The sequence below is a fragment of the Branchiostoma belcheri genome, unplaced genomic scaffold (assembly GCF_001625305.1).
Source record: "Branchiostoma belcheri isolate BF01 breed outbred unplaced genomic scaffold, Haploidv18h27 scaffold62, whole genome shotgun sequence".
Lineage (NCBI taxonomy): Eukaryota > Metazoa > Chordata > Leptocardii > Amphioxiformes > Branchiostomatidae > Branchiostoma > Branchiostoma belcheri.
In genome coordinates, this window is record NW_017804265.1 from 808,579 (window position 1) to 824,407 (window position 15,829).

Here is a 15,829-nt window from a genome sequence, read left to right on the forward strand (position 1 = left end):
CTGATACGCCTATGGATAGGAAGAGAGGGACCAGAGGCAACAAGATCTGCTCTGCTGAAAGATGGTACTGTATACATGATTTTACAGTATCATGTTTGGCACACTCTGGTTACAAAATGTAGTTTAGCTCAAAGCCTCAAAGGGGTGCACAACAAGATGTTTTCACCAATATTTGAATGCTTTGTTATCCAGGTTCTTTCTTTTGTGTGTGTAACAAAAAGAATTTCATATTCTTGTATTTTCACTTTTTAAAAAAGTCATTGTTCTGTTTTCACAGGGGAAATGTCCAGAAAGCCCAAGAGAATTGAACCTTCACCGGATTACGTACATGTTACTGAATCACAGCAACCAAGCAGTAAGTCCTATTTTCCTGACCTGTACATGCATTATTTTGTGCCACAATGACTTGACAATGGGAGTCCTCTGTACCTGTATTATGATATTAGCAAATATCAAAGTTTTGATCTTATAATTCTCTCCTTCTTTCCTCTATTTCTATATTACAGTAACTCCATAATATTATATCCTCAATGTTAAGAATGTAACTTTCAGGATGAGAATTTCAAATTGATGGTATGCAATATCACAAACTAAACTACTCTTGGGTTAAAATAGTTAGTATAACAGTCTGCATTCAGAGTGCATCATTACCTAATTCTTTGATTGTGTACTGTGTTTATTGTTTAGACCTTCCTTTTGTTTTGTAACAGGTACTGTTGAGTATCTACGAGATAACACCGAGGACCCACCAACCTCGGATGACACCAAGGAACAAGGTAGTGTCAACTTTTATAATCCCACATGTACCCTAATACACCACATATTATTTTTAAATTAAAATTAAACAAATGTGTTACATTGAATTTCATTAAAGAAGACCTTACTAAATAATTTTAGGATGCAGATTAAGATTGGCAGGTTCTATGTGGCTAACAGTCTATATTTTTTATTTTCAACATTTGTTGCTTACAATGTATTTCTGAGCCAAATGATTTGCTTGCGTTGTATTGAATTTTGTATTAGATGCAGATGGACAGCCGCCAAATGCAGATGGACAGCCGACAAATGCAGATGGACAGCCGACAAATGCAGATGGACAGCCGACAAATGCAGATGGACAGCCGACAAATGCAGATGGACAGCCGACAGATGCACATGGACAGCCGCCAGGTGCACATGGACAGCCGCCAGGTGCACCTGGACAGCCGCCAGATGAAGGTTAGCATAAGCCTTCTACAAATTCCAGGTCTTTTTGGCTTTCACAGACATATATAGTGAATTATCAGCAAAAAAGAGAGCATTGTTACCAAGTTCTTGATCATCTGATTGTATCTTATAGCCTTTTATTCATTTCACTGTTACAGAGCCAAGAAATCATCAGCTGCTGCTGCAAGTTCAGGAGATCTTGTCCGGGGTATGTATGCTTTATATTGAGGTTTTTGAATCATGATACGGGTACCCTAGGTACCACAACCTGTGGTACTGCCACAGGAGCCGTGCAGATCTTGGGACAGAAGATCGTAACATTTCTAAGTTGTCTTTAATCCACGCATTTCCCGCCCTGCGTGGGGTTAATCAGTACCCCTCCTACTTCCCTCTGATCTTACACCTTACATATAAATACCGTATGAAAGACACGTTTTCTGCGAACCCTGACGCTTGCCAAACATGTTATTGTTGGATGTGAAATGCGGTCTTACCGCGTTCCTTGCACTTGATTAACAAAAAAAAAAAAACGCATTTGTGATGTCAGAGTTGTTAGCTATAATGCGAGCTGTACTGTACACTAGGAAGGAAAAGTACCCAACTCTTATCGATAAGTGTGGTGGGATCTTTAACATGCTCCAGGTGTTGCTGTCCTGAAACATTAACTACTGTTACATGTACCCTTATGAGAACAAGGCCACACATTGCTGCACTTTAACTTTCAAAACTGTATGCAACTCCTATTCTTGTGCCAGAATACTGTAAATGCTGTTTGTTTGTTTGTTTTTAGGCAACCACTCCACTGCAGGAACAAACTGCCAAAGAGCTGCTAGACGTGCTAAGGGATGTAAAAGACTCATGGGAAGATGTACAGCAATGCTGTAGTGTTATTGAAGAAATGCTACAGTTACCAAGCATCGAGATGCTGACTGCAGACCGTGCAATTGCAATGCAACTGCAGGAGAGGTACATGTAAGTCCACAGTACACGGAAGAAATACACGAATTCAAATCATAATTATGAAAGCATCTTTTGTCTATAAAAGTCTATAAAATCAAACTTGAGTACAAAAATTACTTGTGTGGACATTTGTACATGGCACATTTGTATTTGAAAAAAAAGTTTTTCTTTAGCTTTCAACACATTTTGAATGTTATACAATGTATTAATTTTGAAACATTTGCAAAACCAACAAAGATTTAACCAGGATTGGGTTTGATACCAGTATGTGACACATTAGAAGTGGTGAGACGTTTCAAACTCCTTTTTTTCAGCTATGAAGGTATGCCAGACAACCGGATCGCCATCCGCACCACTGGAGATGGAGACTGCCTCTTCCATGCAGTGGGCAAACTCCTGAGGGGAGGAAGAGAGGAGCACACAATGCTGCTGAGGCTGGGGGCCGTGGTGTTCGCTGTTAACCATCAGAAGCACATTGTGGATGAGGTATTACTAAATAAACCTTTAATGAGGCATTCCAGCCAAGTAAAATTTAAATCTACAAGTCTAAAGTGCCTAAGTATGATAGAATCAGAGTGAAATCAATGATTTCAAAATGGCAGACTACAGCATAATGTTTAAGAGTTATACATATAAGAGTTAAAACCTTAAAAAGAAATTAAACATTGTAATATTAATATTGTTAGTAAATGTTTTTTGTGATGAAATGTACAGATTCAGAGTACTTTTGAAATGGAGATTTAGACTAGAGCAGTTTTTCCAATATTTACCAAACTGTCAACGAAAACATGTTAAAATCTGAACATTTCATTAACTACACATACATACATTTGTACGACAAAATGTATTACCAGGATTGACATGAGAAAATGTGTAAGAGTATGAACTTAACTATGAGCGCATAGGCCAAGGTTCTAGGCTATGATTTCCTCTAACATTAACATAATTTCTCATTACAATACAGTTGTATGGAGAACTAAAGAGAGCTGATGAGGTCAGTGTGGGAAGATTTTTTTCGATGATATCTGATGTAGGACAGGACAAGACTGATCTCTATGAAAGGTTGACAGATGTTGTACAAGAGCAAGCAAGGAAAACCATGAATCGTGGTGAATACTCAGGTAAGGAATACGAAAACCACAAAACTATAGCCACTAATGGTCTTATTGAACAAAGTCAAAAGAAATGTATTCACTATTGACATGCACCCCAGAATGTACAAATGCATGGATATCAAAAGACAATACAAGGTTGAGGGTGAATTTGGACCACCTGACGCAGATGTACATGTACTCTCATCTGCCGAATAAACATACCCCCCGGAATAAACGTACCCCCCGGACAAATCTTCAAAATCAAATAAACATACCCCCGGAATAAACGTAACCCCCGGAAAATTACCAAAATTGACGGGTAACCTGTGTCTCTTGTACTAAAATGCACCCTTACTGATATATGCACAAATCTTTAACTGTTATTTGCAATTAGGAATTTAAATAGACAAAAAAAAAGAGCATTTAATATTTTGTATTTTGATAAGCACCAGCCATGACAATAGAACATTCAGACGAATTTATTCACACGGTGATTGCAAAAACCGGCCCAAAAATGACAAGTTTCTCGCTACAATATGCGTTTATAAACGTCTTCACGTCGATGATTTGTCAATTTTTTTCACACAAAGTTGAAAAAAATTACTGGTTTTCAAAAAATTAATAAATGTACTGTGCAAAATAAGAACGTACTGGGTGGATGTTTGGGCCCAAAAAAATAAACGTACCCGTATGTTTATTTGGCAGATGAGAGTAGAACCACTGAAAGGCCATAGCTCCTTGATCAAAGCTATGAACAATAACCTAGTATGTTCATGTAGTTATAATGCCCGTAGACAATGTCTGATGGTAAAGATTGGTAAATACATACTACAAAAATGAATTTTATTTTCTATCCTCTTGAACACTCAGGTATTCTTCCGATCAAGTTCCTGGCAGGTTTTGTGAGGTCTCACATCCTTCTGTATTGTCCGAATCCTACTGACAGTATTGGATATGCTGAATATAATAACGTACTGAGGACACCGTGTTCCTGTATACTGGACAGTATACCGGACACCCTGCAGCTAGAGGTCATGTTGGTGGGGGCACCACGCCGCAACCATTTCGTAGGCCTCGTCCCTACATCTGATGACCGAGGTGGGTGAGATTTGTAATATTATCTGTAAATTGGACTCAATAATAATTATTACTGTAACAATGATAGTCTAGGGTATCTAGAGATACCATGTCTTGGTGAGTAAAGTATGTACCAATCCTCTATCCCTCTCAAACACAAACCTTCAAAACCAATGTTCACAGACATTTCCTAGCTATCATAGTCACCTCCCATCAATGTTTTCCAGTGTTTGTTTGTTTGCTTGTTTACTACTCAGAAGCAGTCATGTGGCCTTGCATTGGGCTAATTTGTTAAATATGTTTTAAAATATAATTATAGACGTGACTGAAACTGATGGAGCCACCAATGACAGAGCCACAAACGGCAGCGACTACTCTGATGAAGGTATGATAATATTATTCAAAATGTTGATTAGTACATGACCATTGGACATGTATATGATGATTATTACATTAACATGCTTCCTGTTTAACCCTATGATATCTCAAACTGAATTTTGTTAGGTTTATGGAAGGAAAACATATTGTTTTTGCTCTGTTTCTTCTTCTTCTTTTTTTCCAAACAAATAAGGCCAATGACCTGAACCAGACATCTGTCACTATGGTAACTAGTGTTGGGTTACATCATGTTGCAATCTTATAGCAGGAGTGATTTAGACTCCTGTCTGACCATATATATGAGTGAGTAAGAATTAACAGAGCAGACCATATGCAAAGGTAAACATTATGCATTTTCTTTTAAATTAGAAATGTTATCTTAAAGTTTCTAGTAATATATTTCTATTTCAGTCCATAGATAGTAATTTTACTATTATGTTTAATAAGTTGTGTTTTGTATAGCCACTGGATCTGGACCCACAGCAAAGAAAGAGGATGCCAAAGCCACATCTCAACCACCATCTCAGCATGGTGAAAGGCAACAGTCAGCAGGTAAGCAGAATCATGCTTCTAGATCACAAGGTTGAGGCTACAAATATCAAACAGTTTGTAACAGTGAAAAGGAAGCACTTAATCACTGTTCTTTTGTGTGTCCATATTGAAACGTGGTTGGGTTAAACCATTCACGAAAAGGCAGGGAAGGAATCTTCTTGGGCCCTTGTCCTCTTGCCAGACGATCTACAGCTTCAGTCATTCTCTGTGGAATACTACATTGTAGAAAAACAAATACGATCATATTAAAACAATAATTATTTATTATACAAAATGTATAGTGCAAAGAACCTTAAACAAAGCAATTTGGAAATTCAAGTAGCACACTGTATTTCTCATTAACACAATGAAAATACTAAGGGCAAAACTTTTTTCACAAGACTTTTTTTGTGTTTTGCGCTTTCTGCAGGATCTGGGGAACCATCTGCACAAGATGAGGATGAGTTAACACCTCTCCTACATGTAGATGAGTCCAAAGCAGGTAAGATTTTAAATGTTTACTTCTTTGATTGAGACATACTGGTGCCTAACTACATACATTGTACATGTATATTGTAGAGTTCCAGAAGAATAATAATTATTGTTTGCTATTGTTTAAAGAAACAATACCAAAAATGTCAGTAATTCTAATATAATTCTATAATTCTACAAACAGTGCCTGACATGTCAGAGGAGAAAGAGATCAGCATGAATGTTGACAGCCCAGGACAGAAGGACAACGAGTCTACACCTCTTCTATCTCATGATCAGCCTCCTCAACCAGGTAATATCCGAAAACCAATGGTTAGGCCACCAATACTTAATAATTTCATCTACTTCAGTACTGATTCAAGAGTCATAAATCCGCTGAGTGAATGTGAAAAATACATCATGTTTTGTGATGGATTCTGACATACATGTAATATAGTAAAACTATGTGTTTTTTTCTATTATTTGATACTCTTTTGGGTTTTGCTGTCTTTATGCAGTTCTCTTAATAAACTCAAATTATGTGTACTTTGTCTAGGTACCAGTAACTCTGCCCCCCAAGGACCTGACAGTGAGGTCAACATTCGAGGTGGTGTCAAATACCTGCAGAAAGGACATTACAATGAGATGAATGTTGGAGGGGCCAGGCCCAAGACATCACGGCCCAAAAAAGGGGCCAGAAGCAAGGGGCAAGGAAAGGATGGTAAATACCATGTCCTATAGTGGTTGTGTCATTTAGTAGATTTCTGAGTGAAAGTCATTTCTTCTTTGTATGGTGTATGTTGTGTCCATCTCTGTTCTATAGCCCTTACAGTTGTTCAAGCACTACAGCAGGGGGCGAGTCCACTGGTAGTGTCGTGTGTTCAACTACCATATACATGTACACTTTATTTTCAAACTTGCTAAGAAGAGAAAGTAGTATGTGCCATTATCAATGAAAGTGTTTGGTGCAAAGTCAGGGAATCAAACCTGCAACCAACAAATTGCAAAGCAAGTACTCTCTACTCTAAGGAGTTAACATGGATGTTGATCAGATGTTTGTTAAATGAAACAATAGAAAATTGATTGTTTCTCTTAGTGACTGTGCTCTTTACAGGTCGCAGACCACCTCAAAACAAGGGGAGCTACAAAGTAAACATAGAAGGAGGGGTGGGTTACATGCAGGATGGAGACCACAATGTCATGAACATTGGACCACAGCCTAGGTCAGACAATAGCATGGATGCTGGAAGTACATCAATCCCAGCTTCAAGTCAGTCTCTAAAAGTATCCATCTATTTTAGCCCATATTAATTGGACTGTTGTTGTAATGGTGGTAAAGTAAACCATTGCAGAAGCCCTTCGAACTTCGCACATTGCAAGATCAAATCTTTTTGGTATTATTTTTAACATCCGTTGTTTTGCTTTTAACATTAAAAAACAAATTGTTCTTACTTAGGAATGTGAATAAGTCAAATTTTAGGCCAGCCCAGCTTTTTTAAAAAGCTTTTCTTGTTTTAGCACTGGTGTCATCATTATTGTTGTTCTGTCTTTGATGTAGGGCTGTAGAATGTAGATAGAATTATCTAGGTACAGGTTTGGACCTGAATATCTGGTGTACCTTTACCAGAACAAAATGAAACACTGCTAGTAGACACCATGAAAAATAAAATTCAAATAACACAAACAGAAATTTACAAAATTCTAATTAGTGTCCTAAAAAGTTTCATAAAATAGACACCTTAAATGAAAGTAACATTTTTCAAAATCATTTTTGTAGCAGATACCTTGTCCCGAGTTGTTCAAGAAGAAGACTTTCAGGAAATTCAAGAACACATAGGGTGGAAGTGGAAGAATGTCGCAAAGAGGCTTGGTTTGTCAGATGGGCAAATAGATGGGATTGAACACGATCACAAAGAGGAACCTTTGAGTGAAAAGGTAAACACAGAGCAAATCCTAGCTTGAAATTTAAACAGCACAAGCGAACTAATACACCAAAATGCCCCTACTGTAGTCTTGGTGACTTTCCCCTCTGCGATAGGCCTTGGAAAGGCATATAACATATTAAGCACATTTGAGTCAGCATTTCATACTATTGGCATTTAAAACTGCTGAAACAATCCCTAAGATGATTCCTTTATTTTCTGGGTGGTACCCTAAAAATCAGGCCTGGGCCCTTCCATTTTCCATCAGAATTTTGGTAATTTTTGCTCCATGAGGGTCAATATACATTGGGGCACACTGTGGTTTCAACTCACTGTATATAAATGACTAGAATATTGGTTTTGGTAATATTATTGACTTTGTTAATTGGGTTTCCAAGCCCTAAGAACTGCCTTTAAGTTTGCAGACAGATGATAGTCAGGATCTTTGTTGTTTAACAGATGCAATGACTTTAAACGCAGGACTGTATTATTCCTTCATCATAGATGAAATCAGGAAACAAATTGTAAGATAATGCATATATGTCCCACCACACTTTCTAAGAACTGAACATTGTTACCTTTCTTCCTAACAGGTTTACCAGATGCTTCGGAAGTGGAAACAACTGAAGGGTGATAGTGCAACAGTGGCTGTCCTCATCCAAGCTTTAGAACAAGAAGGTCTTCACGATGTTGCAGACAAGATACTGAAAAAAAACTAAAATTTCTTTGTACATGGACATCAAGTGCCATAGCAATGATAGCTTGATGGCCATAACTTCTGGTACATTCCTTTCTCTGATAAGGTAGAAAATCCCCCAAGCATGCTAATGGCGTTGTTGCCAAAGTGCACTAAGTTTCATTAGTACGATGTATGTCAGTACCAAGTTATTAGTACAAGGTATGTCTTTTTCATGCCCCCCTTGTTGCACTGTACAGTCAAACCTGCCAAAGTGGCCACCTCACAATGACAATCGTCTTTTCTCGATATTTAGTTTCATTCCATAGGCAAGCATTAAGTAACCTTCCCTAAAAGGCCACCTGTCCTATCCAAGAAGACCTGGATGTTTCTTGATCCCCTGGGTGGCCGTATTTTGAAGGTTTGACTGTATACAAATGTATATCAATTTCTCTGTTGCCAAGTAACATGCACTTAGTATAAAGCCTTACAGCTGCATGGTTCATAAGTTTTTAAGATTGAGGCAGACAAAAAAAGAGGTTTTATTGCAATATAAGGATACATATGTTTAAACAACATATCAAAAAGAGATTTTATTGCAATATAATGATACATGTATTTGAACAACAGATCAAAAAGGCAGCTAAAGATCTTGCTACCTATGGAATAGGCAAGTTTTTCTCAGTTTTTCTCGAGTGTAGTGAACAGATAAAACCCTGTTTGACAGGCCATAGTAGCTGTGGAACGAATTTCTGGTAGCCCCAATGTCAGAGACAAGGGGGAGGGGCTAGAATGAAATTAAATGATATCAGCTTTAAGCTGCTGGAAAAACTATCATGATGGTAAAGTTTTGAAAACAATGCTGTATTTTCGAAAGTAAGTATTTTAGAAGTGTACAAAATCATTGTGATTAATCTGAAAAATAGAATATTTTATAGCAAGACTTTTTGATATGAAGAGCTAGAATTTCTTGCGTTTTTAAGAGTTTCACGTAAATTTAGTGATGTAAAGGGTGTTAAATTAGCCTTACTATGTATATAGTAATTATAAATATTACAGTGTTTATATATTATGGGAAATAAGAGAGTTGATTTCCAATTGTGGTTGTAAAATATTTCTGTTTATTAAGTTCATTGCCATTCAATTGCTGTGCCAATTTCATAATCATTTATAACTTGCTGTCTTGTATTTCTCATTGACAAAGGTAAAATTATGTTGTATGGTCCTTAAGATGGAACAACAAGCTTTTTTTTCATTGTATATACATGTCTAGGGAGAGTCATGCTCACTTTGAGCACATCAAAGAACACAACAAGTGCCTCTCAATTAAACTGTGATGCCAATGTACTTCCTTTCTTTGCCTTTTTCCTCAGTTTGGGTAGTTTTACAGGGAAGATTAGAGTTGTACATGAATTTTATAATATTCATCTGAATGTCTCCACTAAAGATGCATGCATATCAAACAAAATAACAATCGGAATAAAACACACAAAATTACTATTACATTATACTTACAAGTAAATACAAGTTGAAACCAAGTGTCGAAGATAAACCATATTATACAATAGTTTGGCGCCTCCACGACCACCCCCGGTCAGGGGACCAGTAAATATAAGCGGTAAGTAAGTTAGGATTAACCATCTCAACTAATTACATGTAGCTGCATTACTTTTACAACAGCATAGGCTAGGGTCTGGATACTTGCCATTCGAACTATAGATTAATCATAAAAGTTCGAATAAGATATCTTTACAGTTGAAAAGAGCCCTGGTTCTGTTGGAAATTTTACATGACCAGTATTGACAGAACTGTCTTTAGTTTGTTTGCAACAGATTTATATATAGTACTTGTCAAGTGCATTGCAAGATGTTGAAATGAATGATGAGATTCTTTCTCATGAATATTGATAGTTACGCTAAGTATTTACACGCCAATAGTACATTTTGTACAATATATACAAGCAATGTAGAAACAATAAAGTTGGCAATATCAAATTATCATAATCATGCAATAATAACATTTTGCCATATATACAAACATGTGAAACTGAACTTCAGGCATAATATGTGAAGAAGCCAATCAGAAAGGCCACAAAGGCCACAGGAAAAAGGATCTTAGCGCAGAAGTCGAGCTTCACTGCTCTTTTCTCAGCAGAGTGCACTGTGTCCTCTTCATCACCAACCCAAGCGGTGGACCGTCTGGGCTTCGGTTCTACCGAAGTCTGCCACAGACCTGGGCATCCTGGCAGCTACAGGTGTGTGTGGCAAGAAAAACAGAAAGAAATAATTAAGGCAAAAACTGTATTTCTGTGTTATATATATATATGTGTGTTCAAGAAAGATGTCAAAAGTAAGTGGCTGAGAATTTCCGAGGAAGGCCTAAGAGTCAGTTCTAATTTTCTTCGGTGATTCTTATACTGGTAGGAAACCTTATATATAACACCTTTAAGAACTATGAGACCTGTCTCGATACGTGTATTGTAATACGAGTTGTATTTATCTGTACCTGTTTCGCTAATACTATAATAGGGAAACAACTAAAGAATTTACAATCTTTGTAACGGAGGCAACATGATACGTGGATGTGCAAACCACCTGTATCTTTTAGCATAGCTTCTGAGTAACCTGAAAAATAACTATTTCAAACTATGTATTAGAAAACCATCACCTGTCCTCCTGAGAGGATGAAGTTAGCCAGGACAGTCTCCAGCAGGGCGAGCATCACCATGGCCAGACACCCGCTCATCCACACGTCATAGGCTCGCACCAGGTTGGTCTGGATGTTAACAACAAACGTATCATTTAGTAGTCTCTAACAGGCTATTCTGGTGGCTGTTAAACTGTTGTAACAACAATGAAAATTATAATTAGCCAAATATTAGCCTGACTAAATCGCGCTCCTGGCGGCCGCCGCCCTAGGTTGCCGCCCCTCTTGGGGTGGGGGTCATTAACCTCCAGCCGAGAGCTTGTGTATACACAGGCTAGCCAAATATAGGCTGTATAATTTGCCTGGGCTCAGCCGGCCATAGGGCTATACAAAATCTGCAACAAATTGACAAATTCTTCAGAATAGTTGGTAAATTTTAACTGTTTTTAGCATCCCAAAGAGTGTGATATACAATTGCAAAGAGAATTATAGTACAGAACTGAAAATAAACTTAAAAGAGGTAATTCATAGAAGTCAGTAAATGTTCAAAACACTTATCAATCATTTCTATGATTTCTATAAAGTTACACTTGGTGGTAGTCTTCATGAGGCTCACCTGGGGGTTATCATTATTGCTGCTCTTGATGATCAGAGACAGGAGCGTGCTGATCCCCAGTGAGACCCTCCCGTTGATCTCCTGCGGATGCAGCCAGAAGCCGAGCCATGACGTCATCACCGCTGCGGTAGTGGGCAGGAACGTCACGAACACGTGACTCTGCAGACGGCGGGAAAACTGCAGACGGACCTCCAGGGTGGCGACCTCACTCAGACCTGAGGTATGAGAACGCCATTCGTTACTAGTACTTTCCTTTGAACGTTTTATTAAAGGCATCCAGTGCATTTGTTACCTTCGCCAAGAAGGTTATGTTTTCAGTAGCGTTTGTCTGTGGGTGTGTTTGTGTGTGTGTGTGTGTGTGGTTTAGCAAGATAACTCGAGAAGCAGTGGATGGATTGGAATGAAACTTGGTAGGTGGGTAGGTCTTCATGAGACCTAGAAATGATTAGATTTTGGGCCCCCTGGCGGCTTTTCTAGGTACTGCAGCAGAACTTCTGGTTTTGATATCTCGTGATCTGGACATGCTAGGGTCACGAATTTTGGATGGCAGATAGCTCTTGGGATAGGGAAGAAGTGACATGAGTTTGGGTCCCCTAGCGGCTTGTTCTGGAACTGCAGGAGCATTTGTTGAAAATTTTTCGAAGGAGGATAATTCAAGAACCGGTTGACGGATTGTCGTGATTTTTGGTATGTAGGTAGTTGAAGTGATGCTTGACATGATCAGATGACAATTATGCAAATCAGGAGCTAATTTGCATAATTAATGAGGAAATTATATAAATCTGCTTTGTTTGATAATAGAACTATGAAACACTTGTGACATTTGTGAGAACGAGAAAAAACATCTGAGGATATAGATTATGTAAATGAGGACCTAATTTGCATAATAAATGGCAAATTTTTATAATTTCATAGTTGTAACTGCTGGGAATTTCATACTTGCCACATTTGAAAGTTAAGTGAAGGTGAACATCAACAAACATAATTTATTCAATCATGGCCTCATTTGCATAATTTATGAGGAAGTGCTATAATAGCATTTCTGTTAAGATAAGGCTGTCATTGGGTGTAGAATATGATCAACTGATATAATCCATGCAAATGGGGTTCTTATTTACAAAATCAATGATTAAAATTGTATAATTTGTCAACCACAAGGGTTAACATCATTTGGCGAAGGTATGAGATCGTGGAACTCTTGTTTTTTCTAAGACTCGCTATTGGACGTTCTTGTTTCTGAATCATAATTCATGCAGACATGCCAGTTTGCATTTTGCATCAAGTGTATTTAAAAGTGTGTTCTGCAATTTAGAAAATGTTTTAGCATTTCATCACCTAGACTAGGTGTTTGGTACATGCCCCCATGCAATGATGATGAGAACAAGTAAGGTGTTTAAAAAACACTGGCGAAGTTTGGTTGTAAATGTATGATGTTGACGTTATGCGTTTTTTTTTTAAATAAAATGTTTGATAAGATAGTAGTGAAGATCTAGTACTTAACCTGATGTGTTGGACTTTCTGCAGTCGTTGGATTCGTACTGGCAGCTGCCGAAGTAGGTTTTGCACACGGCACACTCGTTGCCATGGCTACACCTGCGCATGCGGGTACAGTGGTCGGCGCTGTAGGCGCACTTGCCTGTGAGCAGATGACAGGCTGCAAGAAAATATCAATCAGTGTATGCGTTTCAAAGATCTCTGCCTCTCTCTTTCCTTCCCTCTGTTTCCTTCTCTCTCTCTCTCTCTCTCTCTCTCCCTCTCTCCACGCGCGCACACACGAACATCACACACACACACACACATCACACACACACACACAGACATACACACACACACACAGACACACACACACACAAACACACACATGACACACACACACACACGAGGCATCATTTTCCCCCTCAGAAACCCGACCAAAGTTGATCCTAAAATGAAGTCTGCGTGTCCTACCAGAAAGGGACAGAATGTTAGCTATTACTTAAAACCTTTACCAGCCTCAGTGTTGTCTATTTGTTGTACTGAAGACTGGAAGTCCAGCCCTGTTAGTTCGAACTGGGACACAACGGCCGTCATGTCTGTTGTCACAGGCCCGGGAGAGCTGGCATTCTTTGGACGGTGAAGAGGGAAATACAACCCACTATCTGCAGAAGACACCAATAGATAAAACCACATGTTAGAAATGCATATGATACGTACCGTAGACAGCAGATGTTAAACCATACATAAAGTTCATGTTGTAAATGTAATAGTTGCAAAAACACTAATAAATAACATTGAAATCCAGTTTAATCTTCAATTCTTGGAGCACATCGTGGAGCAATTCTTGGACCACAACTCAGCCACTCAAAACAATACTTCCAAAAAAGGGATTTCTTACATCCATGTAGTTTGAAGCTGCATTCTTGTTGATCCAATGGGTACCTTGCCATTCTGGGCACACAGGTCAGGTACAGAGTTCTCCTATGGAATAGAAATATACAATGTCAGTATCGTGCCAAGTACTAACACATCTATAACTACAGTATGGCACTAGTACCGTAAAAATTGTATAAGACGAATAAAAGATATTCGTATAAAACAATTGATAGATGTGTTTGTCAAGCTGTACATGATACACAAGTACTAATATGATTATTTTCAAAAGTAGGAAATGCTATATGATCAACAGAACTTTGGAAAATGTCAAGAAGCAAAAGCCATATACGTCAAAAAATAACTAAAATGTAAACTGGAAACCTATACTGACTCCGGCGCCTTTTACTACATTGTATCAAGAGTACATGTAAGATTGCCAGACCTTCTTGGCCATTATCATCATTGGTAAATTCTACTTTTCATGCATGTAGTGCTATACAAGATTGGCACACAAGATGGCCTCGAAATTAAGATACAAGGAGGATACATACGTGAGTCTGTGGAACAGGATTCCGGATGGGTGGAGCCACATGCTGATGTCATGATCGCTCCCTCCTCTTCCGCCGCTCTTCCTCTTCTTGCTGACGTCAGCAGCTCTCCGTACGGCCGTCCCGAACGCCAGGGGAGGGGCCCACATGAACGATGCCGGTACCGGGGCCCAACCGGTGGAGAGGCCGCGGAGACGGGCGTCAACCCAGGCCATGTTGTACTCCACTGTCACCGACAGGTTCTGCAAACAACCAAGACAAGAGATTCAAACTTCCAAGACATTTTGTTTCATTTTCAATTTTTAAATTTAACATGCAGTCAGGAAAACAAATGATATAGTCACTAAAATCCATTTCGTGCTTAAAGCCAAAATGTTCAATGACACATAGCCCTAGGCTAGTTGGTTTTCATAATACACTGACCGCGTTCTCTTCGGACAGAGGTCCAACATGAAGAATCTTCACCGTCGACGTCACTTCAAGTTTCTCTTCTATCAAACAATCAAAAAAATATATTTGAAACGTTGCTTGATTCAGTAAATCTGAATTTTCAGTAAATCAAGCGTTTACGGACATAAAAGTTTTTTTCTGACCCTTTCAAAGGTCTTCAAATAACCCCCATTGAGTGTGTAGAGCTTAAAGAAGAGAACGACAGACGTATACTTCAAAATTGCCAATAAAACGTTGAAAAAACGACGTGTGTGAGTGAGCGACGATTTACTGGAATGCAAATGAAGGACACCAATATGGCGGATAGTTACCTGTTTGCGGGCTGACATTGCTGTCGTACCCTTGGGGCATGTTCTTTCCAGTCTTCCACCCGTTCCACTCCTCCTGTGTCGCGTTGTCCTCGCTGGCCAGCTTAGACTTGAACGTCGAAGGGTCTTCAAAGATTTTCTTCAGAACCGTCTTCCTTTCTTTCTCCACTTTTGCCTGACTGGTGTCATTGGGTGCTCCTGATGTTGGACTGGTTACAGTTGGTCCCATTGCCACTGTCGTTGCTCCTGAAGCGCTTTGCCCTGGTGTTGTTGACACCGACTCTGGTACGGGGGTGTTCGTGGTTGCCTCTTGGGACGTGCCGACCTGTGGTGTAGTTGTAGTTGTTGTTGTTGTTGTTGTTGTTGTTGTTGTAGGTTGTAAACTCGATGGTACCACAGTTGTGAGCTGGGGTGCGCTAGACATTTGCTGTGTAGTTTCTGCGGACATGGTTGACTCGGGGGGATCGGTCGACTCGGTCGGTTCGATTGTACTAGGCTTCGGAGAAATAGTAGAAGTAGTAGCAGTGGTAGTTGCATCAATAGTAGTGGCATCGGTAGTAGTGACATCAGTAGTTACACCATTAGTAGTGGCAG

At 39.0% G+C, this 15,829-nt stretch overlaps 4 protein-coding genes across 4 annotated transcripts; 2 read left to right on the forward strand and 2 right to left on the reverse strand.

Moving 5' to 3' along the window:
• The first annotated feature begins 2,104 nt into the window (after window positions 1-2,104).
• Window positions 2,105-5,302, forward strand: LOC109483031. The gene is made up of 6 exons (XM_019785986.1): window positions 2,105-2,172; window positions 2,481-2,652; window positions 3,131-3,287; window positions 4,131-4,358; window positions 4,657-4,722; window positions 5,178-5,302. The coding sequence occupies exons 1-6, from the start codon at window positions 2,105-2,107 to the stop codon at window positions 5,300-5,302; spliced, it is 816 nt and encodes a 271-aa protein (XP_019641545.1).
• Window positions 5,303-5,675: 373 nt separating this feature from the next.
• LOC109483101 (receptor-interacting serine/threonine-protein kinase 1-like) lies at window positions 5,676-10,188 on the forward strand. The gene is made up of 6 exons (XM_019786090.1): window positions 5,676-5,748; window positions 5,923-6,030; window positions 6,274-6,438; window positions 6,832-6,987; window positions 7,495-7,652; window positions 8,233-10,188. Exons 2-6 carry the CDS (start codon window positions 5,931-5,933, stop codon window positions 8,356-8,358), a joined length of 705 nt encoding a protein of 234 aa, XP_019641649.1. The 5' UTR covers window positions 5,676-5,748; window positions 5,923-5,930; the 3' UTR covers window positions 8,359-10,188.
• Window positions 10,189-10,307: 119 nt separating this feature from the next.
• On the reverse strand, window positions 10,308-14,715 carry LOC109483082 (glycine receptor subunit beta-type 4-like). The gene is made up of 7 exons (XM_019786046.1): window positions 14,481-14,715; window positions 13,952-14,034; window positions 13,566-13,715; window positions 13,079-13,231; window positions 11,578-11,792; window positions 10,983-11,090; window positions 10,308-10,563 (listed from the first exon to the last, which is right to left on the reverse strand). Exons 1-7 carry the CDS (start codon window positions 14,690-14,692, stop codon window positions 10,369-10,371), a joined length of 1,116 nt encoding a protein of 371 aa, XP_019641605.1. The 5' UTR covers window positions 14,693-14,715; the 3' UTR covers window positions 10,308-10,368.
• Window positions 14,716-14,885: 170 nt separating this feature from the next.
• Window positions 14,886-15,768, reverse strand: LOC109483032 (integumentary mucin C.1-like). The gene is made up of 2 exons (XM_019785987.1): window positions 15,239-15,768; window positions 14,886-14,968 (listed from the first exon to the last, which is right to left on the reverse strand). Exons 1-2 carry the CDS (start codon window positions 15,681-15,683, stop codon window positions 14,886-14,888), a joined length of 528 nt encoding a protein of 175 aa, XP_019641546.1. The 5' UTR covers window positions 15,684-15,768.
• Window positions 15,769-15,829: the final 61 nt, after the last annotated feature.

Excerpts from the sequence above, each read along its gene's own strand:
- LOC109483032 (XM_019785987.1), bottom strand. The coding sequence starts at position 15,683 with ATGTCCGCAGAAACTACACAGCAAATGTCTAGCGCACCCCAGCTCACA. Across the intron at positions 14,969-15,238 it reads CAATGTCAGCCCGCAAACAG|AAGAGAAACTTGAAGTGACG; the intron begins GTAACTATCCGC and ends ATTGTTTGATAG.
- LOC109483101 (XM_019786090.1), top strand. The coding sequence starts at position 5,931 with ATGTCAGAGGAGAAAGAGATCAGCATGAATGTTGACAGCCCAGGACAG. Across the intron at positions 6,439-6,831 it reads CAAGGGGCAAGGAAAGGATG|GTCGCAGACCACCTCAAAAC; the intron begins GTAAATACCATG and ends TGCTCTTTACAG. Across the intron at positions 7,653-8,232 it reads AGGAACCTTTGAGTGAAAAG|GTTTACCAGATGCTTCGGAA; the intron begins GTAAACACAGAG and ends TCTTCCTAACAG.
- LOC109483082 (XM_019786046.1), bottom strand. The coding sequence starts at position 14,692 with ATGGCCTGGGTTGACGCCCGTCTCCGCGGCCTCTCCACCGGTTGGGCC. Across the intron at positions 13,232-13,565 it reads AATAGACAACACTGAGGCTG|CCTGTCATCTGCTCACAGGC; the intron begins GTAAAGGTTTTA and ends ATTTTCTTGCAG. Across the intron at positions 11,091-11,577 it reads GCAATAATGATAACCCCCAG|ACCAACCTGGTGCGAGCCTA; the intron begins GTGAGCCTCATG and ends GTTAACATCCAG.
- LOC109483031 (XM_019785986.1), top strand. The coding sequence starts at position 2,105 with ATGCTACAGTTACCAAGCATCGAGATGCTGACTGCAGACCGTGCAATT. Across the intron at positions 2,173-2,480 it reads GCAATGCAACTGCAGGAGAG|CTATGAAGGTATGCCAGACA; the intron begins GTACATGTAAGT and ends CCTTTTTTTCAG. Across the intron at positions 2,653-3,130 it reads AGAAGCACATTGTGGATGAG|TTGTATGGAGAACTAAAGAG; the intron begins GTATTACTAAAT and ends ATTACAATACAG.